At 46.6% G+C, this 23,947-nt stretch overlaps 1 protein-coding gene across 3 annotated transcripts; it reads left to right on the top strand.

Moving 5' to 3' along the window:
- The first annotated feature begins 2,667 nt into the window (after window positions 1-2,667).
- On the top strand, window positions 2,668-23,576 carry LOC310963701 (polypyrimidine tract-binding protein 2-like). 3 transcript variants are annotated; one of them, XM_083936606.1, is made up of 14 exons: window positions 2,668-2,789; window positions 6,529-6,556; window positions 8,950-9,010; window positions 10,809-10,981; window positions 12,403-12,543; window positions 13,515-13,670; window positions 13,780-13,890; window positions 14,504-14,702; window positions 15,081-15,196; window positions 18,280-18,313; window positions 18,875-18,967; window positions 20,267-20,483; window positions 20,658-20,735; window positions 22,236-23,576. In XM_083936606.1, the coding sequence occupies exons 1-14, from the start codon at window positions 2,782-2,784 to the stop codon at window positions 22,363-22,365; spliced, it is 1,545 nt and encodes a 514-aa protein (XP_083792732.1). In that variant the 5' UTR covers window positions 2,668-2,781; the 3' UTR covers window positions 22,366-23,576. The 3 variants fall into 3 exon arrangements, with proteins under 3 accessions (XP_083792732.1, XP_083792733.1, XP_083792731.1); XM_083936607.1 differs by having other exon boundaries at window positions 2,669-2,789; window positions 8,950-8,968; window positions 14,504-14,714; XM_083936605.1 differs by having other exon boundaries at window positions 2,669-2,789; window positions 14,504-14,714.
- The last annotated feature ends 371 nt before the right edge of the window (window positions 23,577-23,947 follow it).

Genomic DNA, 23,947 nt, shown 5'->3' with positions numbered 1-23,947 from the left:
AGAGAACGGACCCCGTCGGAGACGCTACGTCCGTTTTTTATACCGTCTGCGGTGAAAAGAACCTGAAACCGAGAGGGAAATGCTCCAAGTTCCCAAACTGTTCCTGCAAACTTACACGAGTCCCGTGTGTATTCAGTTCAGTAGCATTTCATTTTCCTCGCCTGTTTGGTTGAACTCTGTCGGGGACTCGCTATTTGAGTGGTACGCGTCGCAAAACACAGACATTTAAAGTCGTAAAGTACGCCTTTTGTCCGCGGCAGAACGTCTGTGGTGACTTAAGAGCTCATTTCACCAACCTATTCCCCTACTTAGCCCGACCACATTGTTTGTCTCCGTATCACATTTGACAGGCTTGTGTTTTGTGTGCGCCCCCCCCCCCCCCTTTCTTTTTTAATAACAATGCGACTTGTATCCATGGTGCAGCCGGCGCCGTGCAGGATGTCAGTCCGCTGTTATTTCCTGAGCAGCGAGCAGGACTGATAAACAGCAGTGATTTGCTGAGCGTTTGACAGTTTGCTTATTTCCCTTTTGCTCAGAGGGCCCCCTCATCAGCTAATTTCAACATGGCAGCCTCAGAGGCGCGCGTCTTTGGGGAAATGTCATTTTTAATTAAATCCCAGGTCCTTTAAGATAAGCAGTTAGGCGTTAATTTCACCCAGGGCGTGACGTTGTCAGGAGCCCGGGAGCGTGACGTATGTCTGTCAAGATTTATCGTTTGGAGAAAACGGCCCTGTGTGTTTTTTATTTCCTCTCCTCTCCTTTCCCCTCGAACGCAGGAGAAAAGAAGAAGAAGTCCCTCACTGCCCGGCACCGGCAGAGAGAAAACGGTCCCTCAGGGCGCACTCACACTGTCCGTCCGCACCGCGCCAAAACAGGTTTTACGGGTAAAACCTAGTGAGTTTGACCAGTGTGAGTGCAACCGCTCCGCGCACAACTGCGGCGACCACGGCCCGTTTGGGAGAGGTGGGCTTTAGTAAAGCACGTTTGCACATGTACGAGCACGAGCGTGCGCACGTGTACGAGCACGAGGCCTACGGCGGTTCTGAGGTCATTTCCTGTGCGCCTGTTGCGACGTAGAAAAAAGAAGGAGGGACCATGCGCGGACATTTAAAACAATGGCGGCGAAAGGTTCACGTTGGTGTGATGCGGAGGTGGAGTGTTTACTGCAGATTTGGTCGATGAAAAGATTCAAAAACAGTCGACAAGACGCACAAAAACTCAGAGGTCAACGGAAAGATCTGGAAACAAAGCCACGCATCGCCATGACGTCATCAATGCGTGTGACGTGTTACGGCGTGATGACGTATAGGCAGCAAGAAGCATTCTCCGAGGCCCAGGTAGTGTGAGTACAAACGGGCCTGGAGGGGGGGACAAGGACCCTAAAGCACGGGGCATGTCCCAACAGGCGCACAGGAAATGATCTCAGAACCGCCGTAGGCCTAGTGCTCGTACACGTGTGCATGCTCGTGCTCGTACACGTGCAAACGTGCTTTACAAAAGCCCATCTCTCCAAAACGGGCCGTGGACGGCAAGCGTGCTTCTCCTAGACGCGGTACAGTTGCACTCACACTGGTCAAAGGAACCACACTTTACCCGTGGAGTCGGCTAACGTGAACAAATGAACCGAGTCCACACATGCTGTTCTTCTCTTCTACATTCTGCAGCGGCAGCCCGGCGACGAAACTTAAGGTGTGCGCCGTCTTGTAATGATCCGGGATCAGAAACCCGCCGCTGGGGTTAAGGCTGGCTGAGGGTCTGCGGGCTGCTGCAGTGTGTGTAATGCTAGCTTCATAGCCAGCTGAAGTAGTAACGTCCTGTCTAGTGGATAACCTCAGCTGGTTCGTCCAGACTCTTGGCTGGCTCGTCGTTTGTAAATAACTTTATCAGCTAACGTTATGAAGCGACCGACTTTTAATCTCATAATTATAACTTTAATCTCATAATTTCGACTTTAAACTCATAATTTTGACTTTTTAGCTCACAATTTCGATTTATTATCTCATAATTTCAATCTCTTTTTCATAATTTCAACATTTTATCTCATAATTATGTCTTTTTATCTCATTATGTCGACTTTGAAATCACAATTTCAATATTTTATCTCATAATTTGAACTTTTTATCTCATAATTTGAACTATTTATCTCAATTTCGACTTTTCAGCTCATAATTTCATCTTTTAAACTCATAATTTAAAATTGTATCTCGTAATTTTGACCTTTTTTATCTGTTAATCGGGACTTTATCTCATAATTATGTCTTTTTATCTCATTATTTGAACTTTATCTCACAAGTATGTCTTTTTATGTCATTAAGTCGACTTTAAAATCATAATTTAAATTTTTATTCTCATAATTATGACTTTTTATCTCATAATTATGTCTTTTTATCTCATAATTATGTCTTTTTATCTCATAATTATGACTTTTTATCTCATAATTACGTCTTTTTATCTCATAATTATGACTTTTTATCTCATAATTATGTCTTTTTATCCCATAATTATGACTTTTTATCTCATAATTATGACTTTTTAACCCATTATTTATTATTTCGTCGCTGTCGCTGGTGGGAAACGCGCTCAGCAGCTTCGGCACTTTCCGGTGGTTTCCGGTGGTTTCCGGTCGTTTCCGTCACTCTCCGGCCGTTTCCGCCGCTGCCTCGTCTCGCAGTTTTCCCTTTGCCTCCATTTTCCTCTCGTGTGATGCGTTCGTGTGCTTTGTCGGTGTGAAGCGGAAAGAAAACAGGACGGAAACAGACGCTGTGACACATTTCTACAGACATGGACGGGTAAGACTCCAGCAGCGATGCTTCCTCCATCTTTTCCGACTTTATGTGAGACACTGCGGCGCGAAGAATAAATATTAATGCGTCATTTTGAAGGAGAAGCCGAGGGGGAGTCCGTTTCCATAGCCACGCGTGTTAGCATGCTAGCATAACTTAGCTAGCGCTTGCTGTTCCCGCTATTAAATCGGCTACATTGCTATTTTACATTTAATTAAAAATGCTAGCCAGGTGAAACGACGTTATATAAAGGCAGAAATGCTAACATGTCCCCGTCATTCCCCCTGTTTATCCGTGGTTGAGCTTAGCATCATTGTGCTAACGAAGCGGTTAACGAGTCTGTGTCACCAGTCGGACAGTTTTGGGCTAAATTCTGTCTAACTTGATGTTTAAACTACCAAAATAATTAATAGTATTACGTTTAGAGTTAATTTAATGGTGTTAAACTAAAGTCTAACGTCTTATCTTTGTATCCAAATAGCGTTTAAACGGTCTGGTTTATCTGTGTGTTTACAAGAGTGGTGTAAAGGATGCTAACACCTTAACCCCGCCGCCGTGTGCTACTCTCGGCCCCAATCGGACACCCCGATCTGGGAGCTGCATTTTGACGTGTAAATGAACATGTACAAATATGAAACTTCACTTGCATATTTGCATAAGTGTGTACATTAATTCTGCTTGTATTTCGGTCGTGATCAAATAGTAAAAGCATCACAAAAAGACCGGAAACTGCAGGAGACCATCTGTCCGTACAGGGATACTACGATTGTCCGACTGGTGACACATCCCCACATGTATTTCATTAACATGCTTTGCTGTGAGCCGTCGTTATATAAAGGCAGACGTGTTTACACAGCCCCGTTACAGTAACGATCCTTTGTGTTGCAGCTAACGTTAGCTTAGCTGATTAGCATGTGTGTCCTGTTATAGATCAATATGTGCCTGATCCCTCTGTGATGTGGTGAAGCTGCACGATGTGAATAGAAACTAGCTTTGACATCAGTCCAGTGGAGTTATAACGTGACTATGAAGTGTGACATTATTAGAATTGGACTTTTTTTATTGATCCCAAGGGAATTAGATTTCCAACAGCTTACAAAACACTTGTGCAGACAAAAGGAACGTATAACAATACAGTAAAAGATAAATAATACACTCTTAACTAAATAAATACAGAAAGCAAAACGATAAACTCTTAGTTAAATATAGGAGGTAAACAACAAACCCTTAGGTAAATATAGGAGGTAAACAATAGACAGTAACAATAAACTTTTACCTAAATATAGGAGGTAAACAACAAACTCTTAGTTAAATATAGAAGGTAAACTATAAACTCTTAGCTAAATATAGGAGGTAAACAATAGACTGTGAGTTAAATATAGAAGGTAAACAACAAACTCGTAGTTAAATATAGGAGGTAAACAACAAACTCAGGTAAATATAGGAGGTAAACAATAAACTCTTAGTTAAATATAGAAGGTAAACAACAAACTCGTAGTTAAATATAGGAGGTAAACAACAAACTCAGGTAAATATAGGAGGTAAACAACAAACTCAGGTAAATATAAGAGGTAAACAATGAACTCAGGTAAATATAAGAGGTAAACAATGAACTCCGGTAAATATAGGAGGTAAACAACAAACTCGTAGTTAAATATAGGAGGTAAACAATAAACTCAGGTAAATATAGGAGGTAAACAACAAACTCTTACCTAAATATAGAAGGTAAACAATAAACTCTTAGTTAAATAAAGGAGGTAAACAACAAACTCGTAGTTAAATATAGGAGGTAGACAATAAACTCGGGTCAATAAAGGAGGTAAACAATGAACTCGTAGTTAAATATAGGAGGTAAACTCTAAACTTTTAGTTAAATATAGGAGGTAAACAACATGTACCTAAATATTGAAGATATACAACAAACTCTAACATAAATACAGAAAGCAAAACAATAAACCCTATAGTTAAATATAGGAGGTAAACAATAAACCCTTACCTAAATATAAAAGGTAAACAATAAACTCTTAGTTAATATATAAAGCAGATACGATTACAAGTAAAATAAAAATTCACATAAAAATAAATCAAATGAGTAACGTGTAGATAAACGTGTTAAGGATAAATAAAGATAATGTATTGAAGGCTACGCTAACGCTAAGTGTTGTATGGTGCGTCAGGTAGAGACTGTGCGTGTCTTTGCATGAAGCATGACCTCAACGTTACTTAAAGATGTGATGAATCCTAAATGGACTAGCATGGAGCCAGATCATGTTGATGTTTACGTAAATGTAACCTGTATGCTTAACGGGGATGTGGGGTTCAATTGAACAGTAACCTCCTGGTAACATCCTCTATTCAGAGTGGAGGCCTTTAAATGCATCAGTGGGTATTAAATCCATGAACAGTACGGCCTACGACAACACAACACAGCTTGGGTTTGCAGTGGGAGTGATGGTGTTGGTGGACTTAAGTAACTGGCAACAGCTTATTACATTTGTTTGACTTACTGCACAAAAATCTGCTTAAGGCTGTTATGGTACTGTGCAGTTAGTGAAATATGTGTTACATCATCATAACAGACAGATGTCACTCAATGATTCAGACACGGTACGGTAAAAGCAGAGTTTCTACGCAGTAATGAAGAGTTTGGAGTTTAATTTGAGTCATTTCCTAAAATAATATATATATACAAATCAAAACAAGTTTACTAATTGCGCCCTCCCACTGTGCGTCCGTCCCGTGCCCCGTGCTTTAGGGTCCTTGTCCCCCCCTCCAGGCCCGTTTGTATTCACACTACCTGGGCCTCGGAGAATGCTTCTTGCTGCCTATACGTCATCACGCCGCAACACGTCACACGCATTGATGACGTCATGGCGATGCGTGGCTTTGTTTCCAGATCTTTCCGTAGACCTCTGAGTTTTTGTGCGTCTTGTCGACTGTTTTTGAATCTTTTCATCGACCAAATCTGCAGTCAACACTCCACCTCCGCATCACACCAACGTGAACCTTTCACCGCCAATGGTTGTAAATGTCCGCGCATGGTCCCTCCTTCTTTTTCCTATGTCTCAACAGGCGCACAGGAAATGCGTGCTCGTGCTCGTACACACTGTACCGCTCCTAGGCGCGGTACGGTTGCACTCACACTGGTCAAACGCACGTTCGTACATGTGCAAACGTGCTTTACTAAAGCCCACCTCTCCCAAACGGGCCGTGGACGGCCAGCGTGCCACAGCTAGGCTCAGTACGGTTGCACTCACACTGGTCAAAGGAACTAGACTTTAGCCGTGACACGTGTTTGGGCACGGTACGGAGCCACAGTGTGAGTGCGCCCTATGTTTACTCCATCTAAAGCCAATGAAGCACAGACTCATGTTTTCTGCTGTAGTTCCTGGTTAATCGTCCGTCTCTACTGTTCCTGTCTGTAGTGTTTGGAGTTAATTAACTTGCATTTGCTACAGCACGTATTTAAAAATGTCTTTAATTACATAGCAACATAACGGCACACACAGTCAGTTTAAAACCATTTATTGACATAATACGCATCTAACAGTTGGTGTTCAGGTGTTTAATATTAACTGGAAAAGTCTGGTATTATGAAACGGAAACTTTAGGAACCCTGTAATATGTATTATCAAATGTTTCCTCAGCGACAGAGTGGTCCACATTAGACGTTTGTGTATCTGAAGGTGTTTGTTTTGTTTTCCAAAACCTTTCGTTTTGACCGAATGGTTTGTTTTTGTTTCAGCATCAGTGATGTTGCAGTTGGATTGAAGGTGAGTTTTCTGCGTCACACACACACACACACACACACACACACACGCCCGCCTGCCTCTGTAAAAACAGAACTAGAGTTTACTGCACTAACCCTAAAATGCTTCGGCGTCTTAACACACACTCCTACCGACCTCCAGCCTGATGTTACCAAACCGAACCACAGAGAGAACGATTCATGGGGATTCCTGGCTCAACTCTTTAGCAAACTGGAACGTGTGCACACTACGCCATTGTTTCTGTCATGTTTATAAAACAGAAGGGTTGAATCAATCAATCTGATTGGTTGTTAGCCGTGATATAATTCCCCTATCTCCCGGCTCTGACGTCCAGTTCATGGTCACACTTCTGTATGACTCCACTTTCATCTTTGAATACTTTGTAGGGACTTAAACTTGCAGAACATTTCAACATATACATATAAAGTGATTGGTTAGTCTTATTTCTAACAACGCTCTCTGTCATTGTGTCGGCGACACAGTGGTGACAGAGTGCTAGCTTTAGCCTAAGCTAACCCTGCTTTTGTTTGGCGTTCTGCACATCCTCCACTCATGCATTCACCTACACCACTGACTACACATGCCATGATTAGTTTAAGTTACTTTTTCTTCAATAAATAATTAGTTAATTGTCTCATGTGTGCATCTCCTTGCTTTGTCGGTTTGTGACAACGTTCACAGACACAGCAGCTAAATCTGTCCGTAGAAGAAACATTTTTCCAGCAGGTATATTGGTTACAACATGATCGAGCTTGCAAAGCAGTTTAGTGTCTGTATGTGTGGCATTTATTCAATTTGAGACACTTCATGATGTCTACGAGCTACGCTAACGCTAGGCTAATCTTGGTCAAAACAACAGGGCAGGACAGGCTAAGCTAAATCAAGATAGTGCGTTCCATAGTAACCACCAGCGGAGACGGCCTATTTCCTTGTAAGAACAACGCTTTATGGATGATATGGATTATTGGACACTGTTTAAATATGGCCACCTCTTTAATATTGCCAAACTTGGTTACTGTTTTGTAAAAGCTTTAACCTGACTCACAAATAATGGCTATAAAAGCTTAGCATCAGGCCGAACAACGCCCCTGAACTGTAATATAATCCCAACGCATCACGTGAGCTAGCACTTAATTATACCGTATGGTCGTACACGTAGGCCGTAAATAAACACATGATGTTATGTCAATAAGGCTTTATTGGTCCCAAGAGGGGGGAATTCACAAGCTACCCGCCATTATGTAAAGTAATATATGTCCAAATGCAATCAAATTTCAAAGTAAGACGTTGTTTTCTCGTTGTATTCTCATTTTAAACTTAAAATGCTTTGTTTGCGTATTAAAAGTCACCCTTTTCACTTCTCTAATCACACAAGAACTCAAATTTGATGCTTTGGAACTGGTACAAATATCATAAATGTTGCCTATTCTAACTTCAAGATGTGAAATAATGAAATAAATCAAAATAAAATCATGCCTCCAAGATGTTAAATCCCTGTTTTGACGTTGGACTTTTGTGTTAAAGCCAGAGCAAACATTAGTTTTGAGCGTTGGTGGCGTGTATCACCCGACCAAACCTGTTTCCGCGTGTAAGCGTGTTGTTCTGGTGGCCTAGCGTGATTTGTTGAGTGCTCGCCGCATTTCCATCTGCACAAAACAAAGTTAAAGTCTTTCTCTGAGGGAAACGTAACCGTCATAAAACTCCGCTCCCTCTGATACGCCGCATCTTTGCCTTCCTCTTTATTTCCTCAATATTTCAGCGTCAGAGACAAAATGGAGAGGGTCGCCAGCTGTTGGGACAGAAATCATTCCTTGGATTGTCGTAGTTGGCGCACCGTGTGCTCACATTTCGGCCCAAGTCAGACAACTTTATTACCCCCCCTCTCGATTTATCCGCGTCCTGTCACCGGAGCACGGCCCCGCAACATCCACTTTATCGTAACCATAAAGAACGTTAGTGACAAAAGAACAATCGGTTCAAATTTAGTCAGACAGAAACAAGGAGGGGTGTGTGAAGCCATTATAAAGTTGTGTGTGTGTGTGTGTGTAATGGGTCCCCAGCCAGGTTCCTCTTCATCCCATCAGTCAGGGTTTTAAGAGCACAGGGCGCCCGTCAGCTCCGGCGAGCCTCCGGGACCCGGTGCAGCTCAGGATGAAATGACACTTCTTGACATCTTAAATTCAGCGAGATTAAACCCACACCAGAAGAGGAGGAGAGGACCACTCTTCCTCTGTTTTATGTCCCTCTCCACCGACCGTTCCTCCGTCCTTTTGTTCCTTTAAACTGTCTTCGGAGACCCCTGCTTTATTGTTGTCTTCGAGGGCCTGTCTGCAAAATGGAAATAGTTTCCCCCCCCCTATTATTTCTGACTGTCTCTTTGTCTTTCTTTCCCGCAGAGAGGATCAGACGAGCTGAGTATGTACAACAGTCTCAACTCTGGCATGAGCAGTATCAGCGGTGAGTTCGTTCCAACCACGGCTCGACTGAAATTTGCCGGCAGCCGTTCGATCGGTAGTGATAGGCGGCGTTAAAAGGATTAATAGGTGTCTGAAAAGTGAGATGGGTTGCATCCAATGGGAGTAATTTAGTGTCTGAACAGCACACGCTCCTCAGTAGGTGGGCACCCACACACCACTACATGTGACTGGAACACACACACACACACACACACACACACACGGAGGATACCGCTGCATTTGAATGCCGCCTCTCCGTTTAGATGTTATCAGAAGCCTCTCAAATGGAATTGCAGAATAAAGGATGACTGAAGGAGCGGGTTATGCCCCCGCCGAAGAGACGACGGACAAAGTTAGGCTATTAAACACTCTTCCGACAAATTAAAGGCATACGCAAGGGTCTTTAATCAAAGTCTCAGTCTACCATTGGTGCACAATGCCCCCCTTTCACGCTAATGTCACTCAGGGATCTCTAATAAAGTCAGATAAAGATTCTCAGACTGCTTTTATTTAGGTAGCTTCACATTATCAAACCGTCAGTGTGTTTCCATGCACATCAGTGGTCTTTCCCCGGTTAAGGGGATCACCAAGATTATTGAGGTTCCCCATGTATACATTTAAGGGGGTTGAATGTGGAAATGATGGAGTAACTCGACCTCCAGTACACCAGATAGCGCTCCGCCAACACACAGCTGGTCGGATTAAGGCTTTCTCATCCCGTTCACCTTTGTCAAAATCACAAGCCGACAACTTTCTGACAGGATTGCGACAGAAACGGCTCTTCTTGGTAGTGATGTTAGTCGCCACGGTGAATTCCCCCCTTGGTTTAAAGGTAATGGTTTTTCACGTGGCGCTGTTGCTTCCTGGCTTACTCTACTTCCGGGTGTTATAACCCACGGCCCATGCGCAGACCGAAAAATCCGGGTAAGCTGTTACATGCACGAATGCCCCGGTTACTGAAGGAGCACGTTGAACGCGCGTGGCAGTTATTACCATGGGAGGAAATGTTGAGGTGTGGGGAACCACACTTTTGCACTGGGTGACACATTCCTTCATTACCCTGAACACATAGCACGGCCAGACCAAGTTCAAACTACGGTTACACGTTGGTCTGGTGGCAGCTGTCATTTTCTTCAACACAAGAGGGGGGCGTAGTTCAAACGGCTGCATGCCACCGTCCTTTGACCAATCAGACCAATGATCCAGGTGACGTTCTCCATGTGTTTGGCCACCAGCAGGGCTGACCGGTAGATTAAACGTTTACCAAAACCAGGAGGCAGTAAAGCAAATGCATCCTTTCTTTAGAGGAATTGACCCAGTGAAAATTTCTGCCCAGTTTTTAAAGAAAACCACGGAAAACATTTAAAACTGCAGCCACTGCGCGCTTCTGTGCGTGTCATGTTGAATGTTAATTAACACTAAACTGCTTTTGACACTTCGGACGTCATTGGGTTTAACCAGCCAGGTGTATAAAGCCAGTGTGGTGATTGGATCCAGAGGAAACAGGAGGAATAGACCTGCTCTTTTCCAGATCCCAGGGTGAATTCAGATCACTAGCAGAAGGGAGCGGGGATACCCAGTCTACTGAACACACATGCTGGAGTTTATTATGACTAAATCCACACACACCCTCCTGCTCCCCCAAACACTTACTAGAGCATCGCGTGGGAACTAGTCTACTGCGCCGGTGAAATTAAGGAATTTAGAGACGGACTGAAAAGACGTTGGCCTTTAAATGAAATGTGTTGACACTGATTTTGCCATTGCACAGTTAATCAATGTCTCTGCTCAACTTGTAGACGGTGCTTCCAATGGCAGTGACAGTAAAAAGCTGAGGGTGGAGGAGGCTCCGCCATCCCGTGTGCTCCACATCAGGAAACTGCCCAACGAGGCCTCAGAGACGGAAGTCATCGCCCTCGGCCTGCCCTTTGGGAAGGTCACCAACATCCTCACGCTGAAGGGAAAGAACCAGGTGAGTGGGGAAATGCATGATTCACCAAAGTGGGGATTTATCCGTATTTATAAAGGGAAGATCGCGTGCAAATGTGCATCACCCAGTTTAATAAATCTAATTTCCTGCGCAGCACATTCATGGTTTTGTGCAAACGCAGTCTTTTGGGAATGATTCCGCGCACAGTTTTCTAAATGAGGCCCCAGGTGTCTGCTCACATGAGCACTTTGGACTCATTCGGTCTTGAACTGAATCTGAACTCATGCCCACAGCTTCGTACACGAGCTGACCAAAAGCCTATTGTGTGCCCGCTGAGGAGGGCCGTAGGAGACACTTGGCATCTCTCCCACAGATTCCTGTCCAGTACAGCTGCTTTGTTCTCCTCACAGGACTGACGTCGGTGTGCCGGCCGGTCTTGATGTTCAGACGGCTTTATCTGCGTTGGTCTGATAAAGCAGCCTACTGTGACTGTTGCACTACAATTCGCTCTGATGCACACTTTGCAGTAGTGACCTCAGAGTCAGTAGTTCATTCATTCATCCATTCATCTTCAGCCTCTTGACCCTGTCGGGGCCGCGTGAGGCTGGAGCCGATCCCAGCTGACAACAGGCGTGAGGCGGGGTCCACCCTGGACAGGACGCCAGTCTATCACAGGACACATAGAGACGAACAGAGACAGACAACCATTCACACCTACGGGTGATTTAGAGTCATCAATGAACCGAACACCTGCACGTCTTTGGACTGTGGGAGGAAACCGGAGAACCCGGAGAAAACCCACGCAGACACTGGGACAACATGCAAACTCCACACAGAAGGGCCCCAGCCGGGATTTAAACCAGGAACCCTCTTGTTGTGAGGCGACAGTGCTAACCACCATGCCGCCCAAAATTAAGAACATCAGAAAGTGACAGAATCATGAGGTTGCTGGGAGCCGCACGGGTACAATTTTCATTAAGAGTACTCGTTTGACAGGTGATGTGAGCATCTGGATATTGAAATGACAAAAAACGCCCATCCCTAAAGTGTAGTTTACAGTAGTAGGCCACAGATAAATTGCTCAGTTGTCTTGTGTAGAGAACCTGTACTGGTTGTGGTACCAAAATACAGCGTTGATCTCCAAATGCAAACATCAGCGATCCATCACCTCAGAGCTAGTGAGGCCGAACCTTTTAAAGTGAGGACGCTGGTGAAAACCCACAGGGGAGAGAAGCCCGAGTTCCAGCGTCTCCGTGCAGAGTAATGGAGAGCGTCACAGGATCACAGTGTCCTGCACCACACCACCGTGTAGTCCTGTCTTATTTGTCTGTTACTTGGAGGATATGTAAAAAAAGGTTCATGGAATAAAACTAAGTAAACAGATCAGATCATAACTTCTTGGCAACATTGTCGGGGAACTTATCACAAATGTGTGATCTCTCTCTCTTCTCTTCTTCTTCCAGGCGTTCTTGGAGATGGGGACGGAAGAGGCAGCCATCACCATGGTTAACTACTACACCACTGTAACTCCTCACATCCGCAACGTCCCCGTCTTTATTCAGTACTCAAATCACAAAGAACTCAAAACCGACGCTGGCAATCAGGTTAGTAGAGCCAGACCTGCTGGGTTTGTTTGAATCACACACTACAACAGTTCATTTAATCAATCAGAACACTTCTAATACATGGCAACTACTGCAATCAATCAATCAATCGCGTTTGTCAGTCGATGTCCTGCAAGGTGCATCTCCAGTGTGCCTGGCTAGTGATTGGTTGAGAGAGAGAGCTTTTTGTTTTGTCTGGGTACTTTTTAAATTCTGAAGTAACATTTAGAAAGTTAATGATAGAAGAAGAATTCCTTTATTAGTCCCGCAACGGAGAAATCCGATACACACACACACAGGCCCGAAATACACACACATGCACAAACAGGACCTGTATACATGCAACTAGTGGAGAGATGTTAGAGCGAGGGGGCTGCCAGTGGACCGGCGCCCTGAGCAGTTGGGGGTTCGGTGCCCAGGACATGAACTGGCACCTCTCCAGCCACCAGTCCACACTCCCTTTATGGTCCACACAGGGACTTGAATTGGCGACCCTCCGGTTCCCAGCCAAGTCACCTATGGACTGAGCTACTGCTCCCAACGACCATGAAGGCTACCCCTGTTCAGTATTTGGCAAGTCTGGATACTAGGGCCGGGCGAGATATGACCAAACTCTCATGGAGCATGTGTGTGTGCGTCTGGTGTGTGTAGACTGGTCTGTGTGTGTGTGACACTTGTTTTCAGTCCATGCCCGCGCAATGCAACGCTTGGAGCGACTCCAGCTCGCCTCATTGTCCCACAGCCCTCGGCCTGTAAAGTGCACGATTTTCACCACAACATAAAAGATGGAGCAAAATATGAATCCACAGACGTTTCTCTATCGTCATACAATACATATCGTCATATAAGCACAGCCCTGCGGGATGCATCTGTTCTCTTTGTATCAATGATGGGTCAAATGGCTCACCACCTTGTCCGTTGAGCCCCCTCGTTGTTAAAGAGAGTGACTGACAGCTTGTGTTTGGCCGTAGCGGACCCAGGCGGTGCTCCAGGCGGTGTCGGCAGTCCAGTCTGGCGGTTCACCCAGCTCTGACGTACAGGAGGCTCTCGCCGCAGCCTCCAGTCCTGTGCTGCGGATCATCATCGACAACATGTTCTACCCTGTAACGCTGGATGTGCTGCAACAGGTATTCAGCGTCATGTTATGAGCCCACACGTTAACGGTTCAGTTGGCGACATAATATCCACTGTTTGTACTTGAATGGTAAAGTTTGTGTTGTTACAATCTGTTTGCAGATTTTCTCCAAGTTTGGCACAGTCATGAAGATAATCACATTCACCAAGAACAATCAGTTCCAGGCCCTTCTGCAGTTCAGCGATCCTGTCAACGCACAGCAGGCCAAACTGGTAAGAGGTTGTTTCCCTGCAGCTGCCATTCGTCACGTTAGGCATCTTTATTATGAATAACCTACCGCCCCGTTTGCAAATGTAATACCGTATTTTCCGCACTATAAGGCGCACCTAAAAACCTTCAAAATTCTCAGTGCTCCTTATATATGGACCAATATTGAGCCACAACAGGTCTCCAACTACGGTGAGCAGCCTCCGACTCTATTTACCCCCGTAGAAGAAGTAACGCGCGGTGCATGTTGAGATATACGACTGCGTGAAGCGTGCCGTTTCATTTCCATGTGTGTGTTTGTGTAAAGAGCCCAAAATGGCTCCTGTTAAGAGACACGCTTACGACGCAGAGTTTACACTCAAGGCCATTAGTCACGCAGTAGAACACGGGAACAGAGCAGCAGCCAGAGAGTTGAACATGAACCAATCAATGGTGCTGAAGTGGAGGAAGCAACAAGACGACCTCCCCTGACTGTTTTGTTGACATTCCCTTTAGCGCAGCTCCATCTAATGGATGCAGAACGTAACCCCAGCCTCCACTGTAGCGTCTGTTCTATGCGCCTTATAGTGCGGAAAATACGGTAGTTGAACTTATACGATGACCTCTCTTCTCCTGCAGGCGCTTGACGGCCAGAACATCTACAATTCCTGCTGCACGCTGCGTATTGACTTCTCCAAGCTGGTGAACCTAAACGTCAAGTACAACAACGATAAGAGTCGCGACTACACACGGCCCGAGCTGCCTGCCGGCGACGGCCAGCCCAGCCTCGACTCCACGGTGGCCGCCGCCTTCAGCAAAGACTCCAACTCTCTCCTCGGTAAGATCCCAGGTAGATGGCACTTTTCATTTTTCTTACTTTGTTGTTTTTATCAGTTGTGTGTGTGTGTCTGTAGTTTTGTCGCTGCGTGTGTGTAGTTGAGGAAATGAAGGTTGAGTTTGAAGATGGCTGTGATCTTAACACGGGGTTTCTGAATTAGTGGCTTAGGGACTTTACACCCATGGCCCCATTTGGCGTCCACTGCTGCGATCACACCGCAAGACATTGTGGAGACTGTGGGCGACTGGATAATTTGAATAATTTGTAGGAACCCTGCGTATAGAGTAAAGTTGCATCGTTGCTCGGTGTTGTACTGCTGAGCTTCAGTGAAAGGGCTGCTCTCCATTCCATCATTGTCTTGTCTTCCTTTCCCGTCAGGAGCCCTGAGCCCTCTGAGTGCAGCTGCGGCGGCGGCCGCTGCCGCAGGGAGGGTGGCCCTCGCTGGACAGGCGGGCTCCAGTGGGGTCCTACTGGTCAGCAACCTCAATGAGGAGGTCAGTAACACACCTGCATACCTACACACACACACAGACAGTCAGATGGACCACGAGGCTTAAAGTCCACCTCCCCTACCCTCCACTCTCATCCCTCTGGTTTTTTCAGTCCTCCATGTTCCTTGTTTTGTGTCTGTCATAGAGGTTACATGAAGAAGATGCACGGTTGGATGTTTTGTACATATTTGACCTCTGAACTCAACCTCAGTCGTGCATCATTTTGCACATTGAGCTGTGACACATGGACAGATCTGTTTTAATGCAGATATCAGAAACTCTCAGAGTGTGACCGCTCGTGTGTGAGGATCAGAGGGTGGTTTTGTGCACCTGTAGATTTGTTTCTATTACAAAATGTTGTTTGTGTCGCCGGGCTCTCCCAAGAAACTCTTCCTGTGTCCTGCCTTTTTTTTGTAGGTACTTACAGAACAATTTGAACCTCAATTGTGTTTGTTGTGATATTCAGTAAGCACTGAACGGTCCCAGGGGACACCATGAGAATCCAAACCTCTTTAGAAGAGAAGGACGTGGCCGCTTGTTCTCCCAGTTAAATGAAATGTTTAACCCTTTTCTTTGATTATATAGTTTCCTTTACATACACGGAGCCTTGCTGTTGTTGTTTTTGACTTTTAGTTAAGACTAAGGGGACGTCCACACGCTCGAAAACGACCTTTTTTTTCCCTCCGTCGTTCTTCAAAAGTGTCCCGTCCACACGGCCTCGACTCGAGAAATATTATCGTCCGCGCGAAACCGTGCCAGGCCTGGAGGTGGCGCTGTAACTGCCACAGAAATACACCAACGACAGAGAAGGAGAGACAGGGAGACGCTGTGGAGAATCCAAATACCAGTTTTTGTGCTGTTCTGGACTCTGATGCACCGATCACTCTGCAGTTAGTGTCCTCACTGAGCAGAGGGTGCTGCTGGGAGCCCCTTCCCCGTCCCAAAGCACTTCCAGGCGCCACTTTCTCACTAGATTGAGGGCGCACTTCCACTGTGCGTCCGTCCCGTGCCCCGTGCTTTAGGGTCCTTGTCCCCCCCTCCAGGCCCGTTTGTACTCACACTACCTGGGCCTCGGAGAATGCTTCTTGCTGCCTATACGTCATCACGCCGTAACACGTCACACTCATTGATGTCGTCATGGCGATGCGTGGCTTTGTTTCCAGATCTTTCCGTAGACCTCGGAGTTTTTGTGCGTCTTGTCGACTGTTTTTGAATCTTTTCATCGACCAAATCTGCAGTAAACACTCCACCTCCGCATCACACCAACGTGAACCTTTCACCGCCATTGTTTGAGATGTCCGCGCATGGTCCCTCCTTCTTTTTTCTACGTCCCAACAGGCGCACAGGAAATGACCTCAGAACCGCCGTAGGCCTTGTGCTCGTACACGTGCAAATGTGCTTTACTAAAGCCCACCTCTCCAATAACGGGCCGTGGACGGCAAGAAATCTGTGCTGGGCCTCATTCATTCCCATGCATGTGGATCAGAGTCCAGTTCAGTAAACAGTCTCTGGGTCCGTCTCTGTCCTCTCACGCAGCAGCACTGTTGTTGTTCTGCGATGCCGCGGGATCAGAGGTCAGAGGTGGGGTGATGACGCCATCCTTTAACAAAGTCTGAGGTTTCACCGTCCAGACCACAACGCCTTTTTTTAATTCCACTCTGGGACCCGGTCTCAAAAGATCCAGTTTTCAGGCTCCGATAACGCCGGTTGCGTGTGGATGGTCGACTAAACCAGACTGAAGTTGTGCGCTTAGAGAAAAAACGCGTCTCTGTGTGGACGGGCCCTCATCGTGTCCCTGTAAGAGAGAGGGGGACTTGCTGTTTCTCCCACCACGCCAAAACCCTCCTCTCCTCCTTCCTCCGATGTTCTGCCCCTCCCCCTCTCTTGTCAAACTGTTCCTAACTCGGCTAAGTGTCTGTCTCCTGTTTTTTCTCTCTGAGCTCTCCTCACCTCTCCTCAGCTCATAAGAAATCATTCTACGGTCTCCTAACCCGTGTCTCGGCTCTGGGAAACAAACACCTGCCTCTCTGAAACGCTTGCTCGCTGACTCCTCTCCCTCTTCCTCCGCTGTGACTTAAATAACACCTAATCTCTCTCTCACCTAATGTCTCTGTCTCTCTCCTCATCAGTGTGTCCTCTCTGGCTGTGAATGAATGTGTCATCCCGGAGCCTCCGACAGTATCTCAGCCATTCAAACCAAACACACCCGATGTTCAGATACTGTGCTTACTCTTTTCTTTTAGCCCCCTCAGACTTGTGTGAACGCCACGTTTGACTCAGGCGGCCTTCACATCAACTCTCGCATGCCCAAACTGTACCAACGATTCAAAGTGCATGGTCTCTTAACCGTTTCCTCCCTCAGCCTCTCACGCTCTCGTAGCACCATCCTCCCCTCGCTGAAAGATTATAGATCTTCAGAGTTTCCGACCTGCTGCATGTCGTCTCTTACCCCATGGTTATGACTTTGTATTGCTGGTTTTATTATGATTTTGACATGAATGTACCTTTACCCCATGCTTGTCCAGGGTGAAAGACATTTTGGCACACGTTATTTGCTGTATTTTGACTAAAGAAAGCATTGATCCAAGCCATTATCTCTGACCTGCATTATTCCAGTGTACTGACCTATATTTTATTTTTTGTCCCTCCCCCCCTCCTCACTTTTTATTTTTTTTGTTTTTCCCCCAATTTGCATTTGCCTCCCTATTCATCTCCCCCTCTCTCTCTCTCTCTCTACCCCCCCTCCCCCCTCCATGTATCCTGCCTCTCCACTCCACGTGCCGGTGGGGGACCTTTTTTTAACACCTCGAATCACCCCTTCCTCCTCCCCCATTAACGAACCCCTCCGACCCACCCCCCCGACCCTGACCCCCTCCATGCCTCCTCTTTCGCCCACCTGTCCCCCCTCCCCTCCTCCTCCATGACCCACCACCTCCATCACTCTCCGGGGGGAAAACAAAAAACCACCATTCCTCCTACCTACCTCCGTTCTGGATCGATCTGTCCATCTCTACCTCCGCTCCGCTCCGACTCTTCTACCTCTCTACCTGTCTCACGCTGCTTGTTGCTCTTCTCTCCCTCTAAAGATGGTTACGCCCCAAAGTCTGTTTACCCTCTTCGGTATGTTATCGTTAGCTCTCTCTACCTCTCTCTATATCTCTCCCTCTCTCTCTCTCTCTTCTCTTTTTGTTCTTACTCCATTCTATCTTTAATACATTTGTTATTATTATTATTATTATTACAAACGTATGCATATTTGATTGCGAACAGTAGCAGTTCTGGTAATCTGTAATACATTTTGGCCCCCCCTTGTTTATCGGTTTGGGTTTATGCTCATGACTTTACCCCAAAGTTCACTACGTAGTAAACTCTTAATGCACGGTTAAGTCATTCTTTTGCATGCATGATCTCATTTATAGCCGTCACACACAGTTTGATAACTCATCTGTTTAGAGGGTGTCTCTCTTCTCTCTTTACCTGTTCTCTCTCTACACACCTCTCACTCTCAAATCTACTTTGAAGTTTTTGTGTGCTAGTCTTCTCTTCTGTGTTTCTTGACTTTTAAAATATCCTTGTCTCCAATGCTAACGCTCTGTTTTTTTTTCCTAACCGTCTGCTTTCTCTCCACCTCACCGCTTCCTCTACTCTACTCTACTCGCCCGCCTGTGGTTTCTAACGCAGGGGTGTACGGCGATGTCCAGAGGGTGAAAATCCTCTACAATAAGAAGGACAGCGCTCTCATTCAGATGTCCGACGCCAACCAGGCCCAGCTAGGTGAGCGGATTCAGTCGGCCGCATCTAATTGTCTTTTGACGCTGGCGGCGATGTTTATCCGGGAGGCGCGGGCCTCAGGGCAGAATCAAAGAACGAGCGGTGACAGAGACTGACTGTCAAGAAGTGTCACTCGAGCACACCGCAAAGACTACAGCCTACGGCCAACTATGGTCGTTAGTGTGCAAGTGAACGACGACACAATTAGGAACTGTTTGTGCAAGAAATCATGTTTTGTTTCCATCTTCTTGTGCACTTATTGGCTTTAAGTGAAATTCATATACGCTAACAGCAGAATGCAGCTAACACTGATTAGCTCGGGTAGTACGGTGAAGGCATTCAAAGGTCTTTTTTAACCACTAATGCTGCTGAATATAACAGCAAACCTCTGCAGCAGCATGAGAAGAGTCCCTACACACACAACAAAGCAGCAACAGCGTAGTTAGTGAAGCCAGAGTTTATTAAAGAGTGTTTTAAAGACTTACCTACTGGCCCCTGCACCAGCTCCTCTCATAGTAAAGTCCATTCAAGTCAATTACCCAATGCAATCAAGGCATGTTTTAGCCCCTAGGGGGAACTTTAGCATGCGTTTTTCAACAATTGGGCCAGAAGGGCCTTGATAGTGTGAGTACAAACGGGCCTGGAGGGGGGGGCAAGTACCCTAAAGCACAGGGCACGGGACAGAGGCACAGTGGGAGTGCGCCCTTACTGCAGAGTCCAGAACAGCACCAAAGTCTCCACTAAGACCAGAAACAGGGACACGGTTGTCTCTAGGATGGAGGAGGATTTGGAGAGAAACTCTCCGGTGTTTGGATTCTCCACAGCGTCTCCCCGTCTCTTCTTCTCCGTTGTTGGTGTAGCAGCATGAGAAGAGTCCCTACACACAAAACAAAGCACCAATGGGCTCCTACCTCTGGGATTGACTTTGGTAATCCACTGTAATGGACTTTACTATGAGAGGAGCTGGTACAGGGGCCAGTAGGTAAGTCTTTAAAACACTCTTTTAATAAACTCTGGGTTCACTAACTACGCTGTTGATGCTTTGTTGGTGTTTTGTCTCCACCGGATTTCTCCGTTAATAGTTCATACGCGAACAAACTGTCTCGATGGCTAATTTGATGTATGTTAATGCGGAAAAAGACTTGATTAAAGACCAAAAATGATCACATCAAACTATCGCCAAGCCCGACTGTGTAGTGATTTCCCTCGTTTTCTTGGCGTCCATTAGTAGAGTTGGTTAATACCGTGACATGCTGCAGCATCCTCACCGCTGACCTTCCTTTCCTTTCGCCACGTCCAAAGCAATGAGCCACTTGAACGGCCAAAAGATGTACGGGAAGATCATCCGGGTGACGCTGTCCAAGCACCAGACTGTGGCGCTGCCCCGCGACGGCCTGGACGACCAGGGCCTGACCAAGGACTTCGCCAACTCCCCGCTTCATCGCTTCAAGAAACCCGGCTCCAAGAATTTCCAAAACATCTTCCCGCCATCTGCCACTCTGCACCTCTCCAACATCCCGTAAGTACCGGTGCAGTCCGCTCAGGGTGGGTCCGCTCCGGTGTTAGATAACGGAGAATGAACTCTCTGTCACCAGTTTTAATTAAAACTCAGTTACGCTAAAGAACGAGTGCCTAGGAAAAGTGCGTGTGCAACGACAAGCCCGACTGTAATCCGTGACCTTTATTTCAACAGACAAGACGTGACGGAGGAAGACCTGCGGCTGCTCTTCTCCAACGCCGGAGGCACCGTGAAAGCATTCAAGTTTTTCCAGTACGTAGACACATCCCACTGTAAAAGAAGTCCCATAGAGACGAATCCTGCGAAGTACCTGAAGTGAACAAGCCTCCATTGCTGCGGTGGCGTCTCCCTCCAGTATGAGCGCGATTGAGTGGGAGCTGTCATTGGAAGAGAACCTTTTCTCCAACCGTCACAAACCTTTACCTCACGAAGAGAGCTGTGATTACTTACCTCCATCACTGATGAACTCCGATACTTGACGTTTACATCGTTCTCATGTGTGACCACGGCAGCCTTGATAGAGGCGTCTAACGTGAGCTAGCTAAGCAGCGTTAGCTTAGCCTCAGACAGGGGCTCTTCATGAGGTAAAGGTTTGAATCCCTGTAGACCGTACGGCCTCAGACAGAGGCGCTCTTCATGAGGTAAAGGTTTGAATCCATGTAGACCGTACGGCCTCAGACAGAGGCGCTCTTCATGAGGTAAAGGTTTGAATCCATGTAGACCGTACGGCCTCAGACAGGGGCGCTCTTCATGAGGTAAAGGTTTGAATCCATGTAGACCGTATGGCCTCAGACAGGGGCGCTCTTCATGAGGTAAAGGTTTGAATCCCTGTAGACCGTACGGCCTCAGACAGGAGCGTTCTTCATGAGGTTAAAGTTTGAATCCGCGTAGACCGTACGGCCTCAGACAGGGGCGCTCTTCATGAGGTAAAGGTTTGAATCCGCGTAGACCGTACGGCCTCAGACAGGGGCGCTCTTCATGAGGTAAAGGTTTGAATCCATGTAGACCGTACGGCCTCAGACAGGGGCGCTCTTCATGAGGTAAAGGTTTGAATCCACGTAGACCGTACGGCCTCAGACAGGGGCGCTCTTCATGAGGTAAAGGTTTGAATCCCTGTAGACCGTACGGCCTCAGACAGGGGCGCTCTTCATGAGGTAAAGGTTTGAATCCACGTAGACCGTACGGCCTCAGACAGGGGCGCGTGGACCGTACGGCCTCAGACAGGGGCGCTCTTCGTGAGGTGAAGGTTTGAATCCATGTAGACCGTACGGCCTCAGACAGGGGCGCTCTTCATGAAGTAAAGGTTTGAATCCCTGTAGACCGTACGGCCTCAGACGGGGGCGCTCTTCATGAGGTAGAGGTTTGAATCCATCTAGACCGTATGGCCTCAGACAGGGGCGCTCTTCATGACGTAAAGGTTTGAATCCACGTAGACCGTACGGCCTCAGACAGGGGCGCTCTTCATGAGGTAAAGGTTTGAATCCATGTAGACCGTACGGCCTCAGGTAGAAGTAGTAAAGGGTCACTTCTACTGACAGCTCCCATTCAAGCGCACGCATACTGGAGGGAGACGCCGACGCAGTAATGGCGGCACAGCAATATGGAGAAACACACTAACGGCTCGCCGGATTCGTCAATACCCACTGAACAGGACCTGAGAACATGTTACTGCTGAGGATCCTTTATGTTTGTGTGGTATTGAACCCCAACACAAACGTACCGCGGCACTTAACAAGCTCTTTTCTTCCCCAGGGATCGCAAAATGGCTCTGATCCAGATGTCGACAGTGGAGGAGGCCATCCAGGCCTTGATCGACCTTCACAACTATAACATGGGAGGCAACCAGCACCTGAGAGTCTCCTTCTCCAAGTCCACCATTTAAATTAAAAAAAAAAAAAAATCTGACCCACAGTATCAGGGTTCACTGTTTCGGAGCGGGCGGTCCGAGACCTTCAGACTGCGTCCTGACACTGGCGGGGGACCACACACACATTAAGTGAATCGGTTTTGTTGTTCTGTCATTCCTCGAGAGAGAGACACTGAGATTTTTGACCTTTTTTAAAAGAGAACGATAGAGTTTGGATGTGGATCCTCCCGGCTATTCTTAACTGTACCTCTGTTATTTCGATGTCGAGCGAACACGTTGACATGATCGATTGTCCCTCTGTACGATTGTTTGATGTAGATCAGTGTGTAATTCTTTCTTTAGTTGAAAAAGATACAGTACTTATGTGCCTTACTTGACAATATCAACTGTTTCTACAGCTGGACGTGTTCATAATTACCCTCCTATGCTTTCGAGGCACATCGGTATTGGTTATTTTCGGGGGCCGTTGCGTCGTCCTCTAGACACGATCGCCGTTTTTGAAGCTCTAGCGCTCGTTTTTCTTTGTTTTAGCTTTATAACATTTCCCTTTTTTTAGTTTAGCGACAGGAGAGAATATTCCCGAGGCGACACGCGCGGCTTTAACAGCGTCCCGCGACAGGCAGCTTCACTCGAATTCCATTATTCCACGAGTTTGTTCGGTGTAAGATCGTTCTCCCCCCCCCCCCCCCCCGTATTTGAGAGTCCGCGTAACGTCATGCGTCACGATGTGGCTCGGCGGAGAGGAGCGTCTCTCCCTCCGCGTGTTTGAAGCCTTCTGTGCTTTTTCTTTTTTCCCCATAGCAGTGAGGTGTAATCGTCAGTGACAATGGTTTTTCTAAGCATGTATAGTTATGGTAGGGTCTCCTCATCAAGAGTGTTGCATGCCGCGGAAGCAGGTAGAAGATAAGTCCACTGTGATTTCATCGTCATGTGACAGTTTACTCGAGAGGGCTACTCAGTTGGACCAAAGTTTCCGTGCCTTTAGTGTTCCTTTAATTCATTTGAGCTAAAAGCATTTGAACACACTGACGCCCAGACTTTTAAGTGGTGAGATAATTCCCGTCTTCTTCTTCTTCTTCTACTTTTTGTTTGTTTTAAACGACCCAACACGACCTCTCGGCTCGAGGTCGTCGCTCAGCTTTGTTGGATTTTATACGGCTCGAACTGTAAGGACTTGGTATTAGATCTGAAGAGGCACGATTAAAGGATGAATTGTTTTCTACCAACGGGAGGTGTGCCTCGGTTTTTCCTGCTTTTTGAGTCCCCCCCCCCCCCCCCCCCCCCTCTCGTGGTCGTGTATTCTGCATTACGTCTGTAGCATGCTTAATAAAACTATTCTGTAGCTCTGCATTCACCTCCTCTGTCTCTCTTCTCCGTTCTGTCCGCTCACTTCTGAAACCATCTTCAGTCCCAGGGTGGGAAAGGAGCCCAAATTCGTTTTGGAGCCACTTGAAAACAAGCTCTAATAAGCCAGATTGAGCGCTCTGATGGTACTAATTCACAGGACCAGAAGTACGTTTCGTCGAAGCGTTTCCCACCCTGCCAACTGACACAATCTATTCCTCTGATGTCTCGCTCTCCTCTCTTCTGGTAGTTG

The sequence above is a fragment of the Echiichthys vipera genome (assembly GCF_963691815.1).
Source record: "Echiichthys vipera genome assembly, chromosome: 21".
Taxonomy (NCBI): domain Eukaryota; kingdom Metazoa; phylum Chordata; class Actinopteri; order Perciformes; family Trachinidae; genus Echiichthys; species Echiichthys vipera.
Note: the sequence above shows the minus strand (reverse complement) of the source record. Positions and strands in the feature narration are given on the sequence as shown.

Bases quoted from the DNA above. Each gene is read 5' to 3' on its own strand.
- LOC310963701 (XM_083936605.1), top strand. The intron at 6,557-8,949 runs GTGAGTTTTCTG...TCTTTCCCGCAG, and splicing joins ATGTTGCAGTTGGATTGAAG to AGAGGATCAGACGAGCTGAG. The intron at 20,736-22,235 runs GTACGTAGACAC...TTTCTTCCCCAG, and splicing joins AAAGCATTCAAGTTTTTCCA to GGATCGCAAAATGGCTCTGA.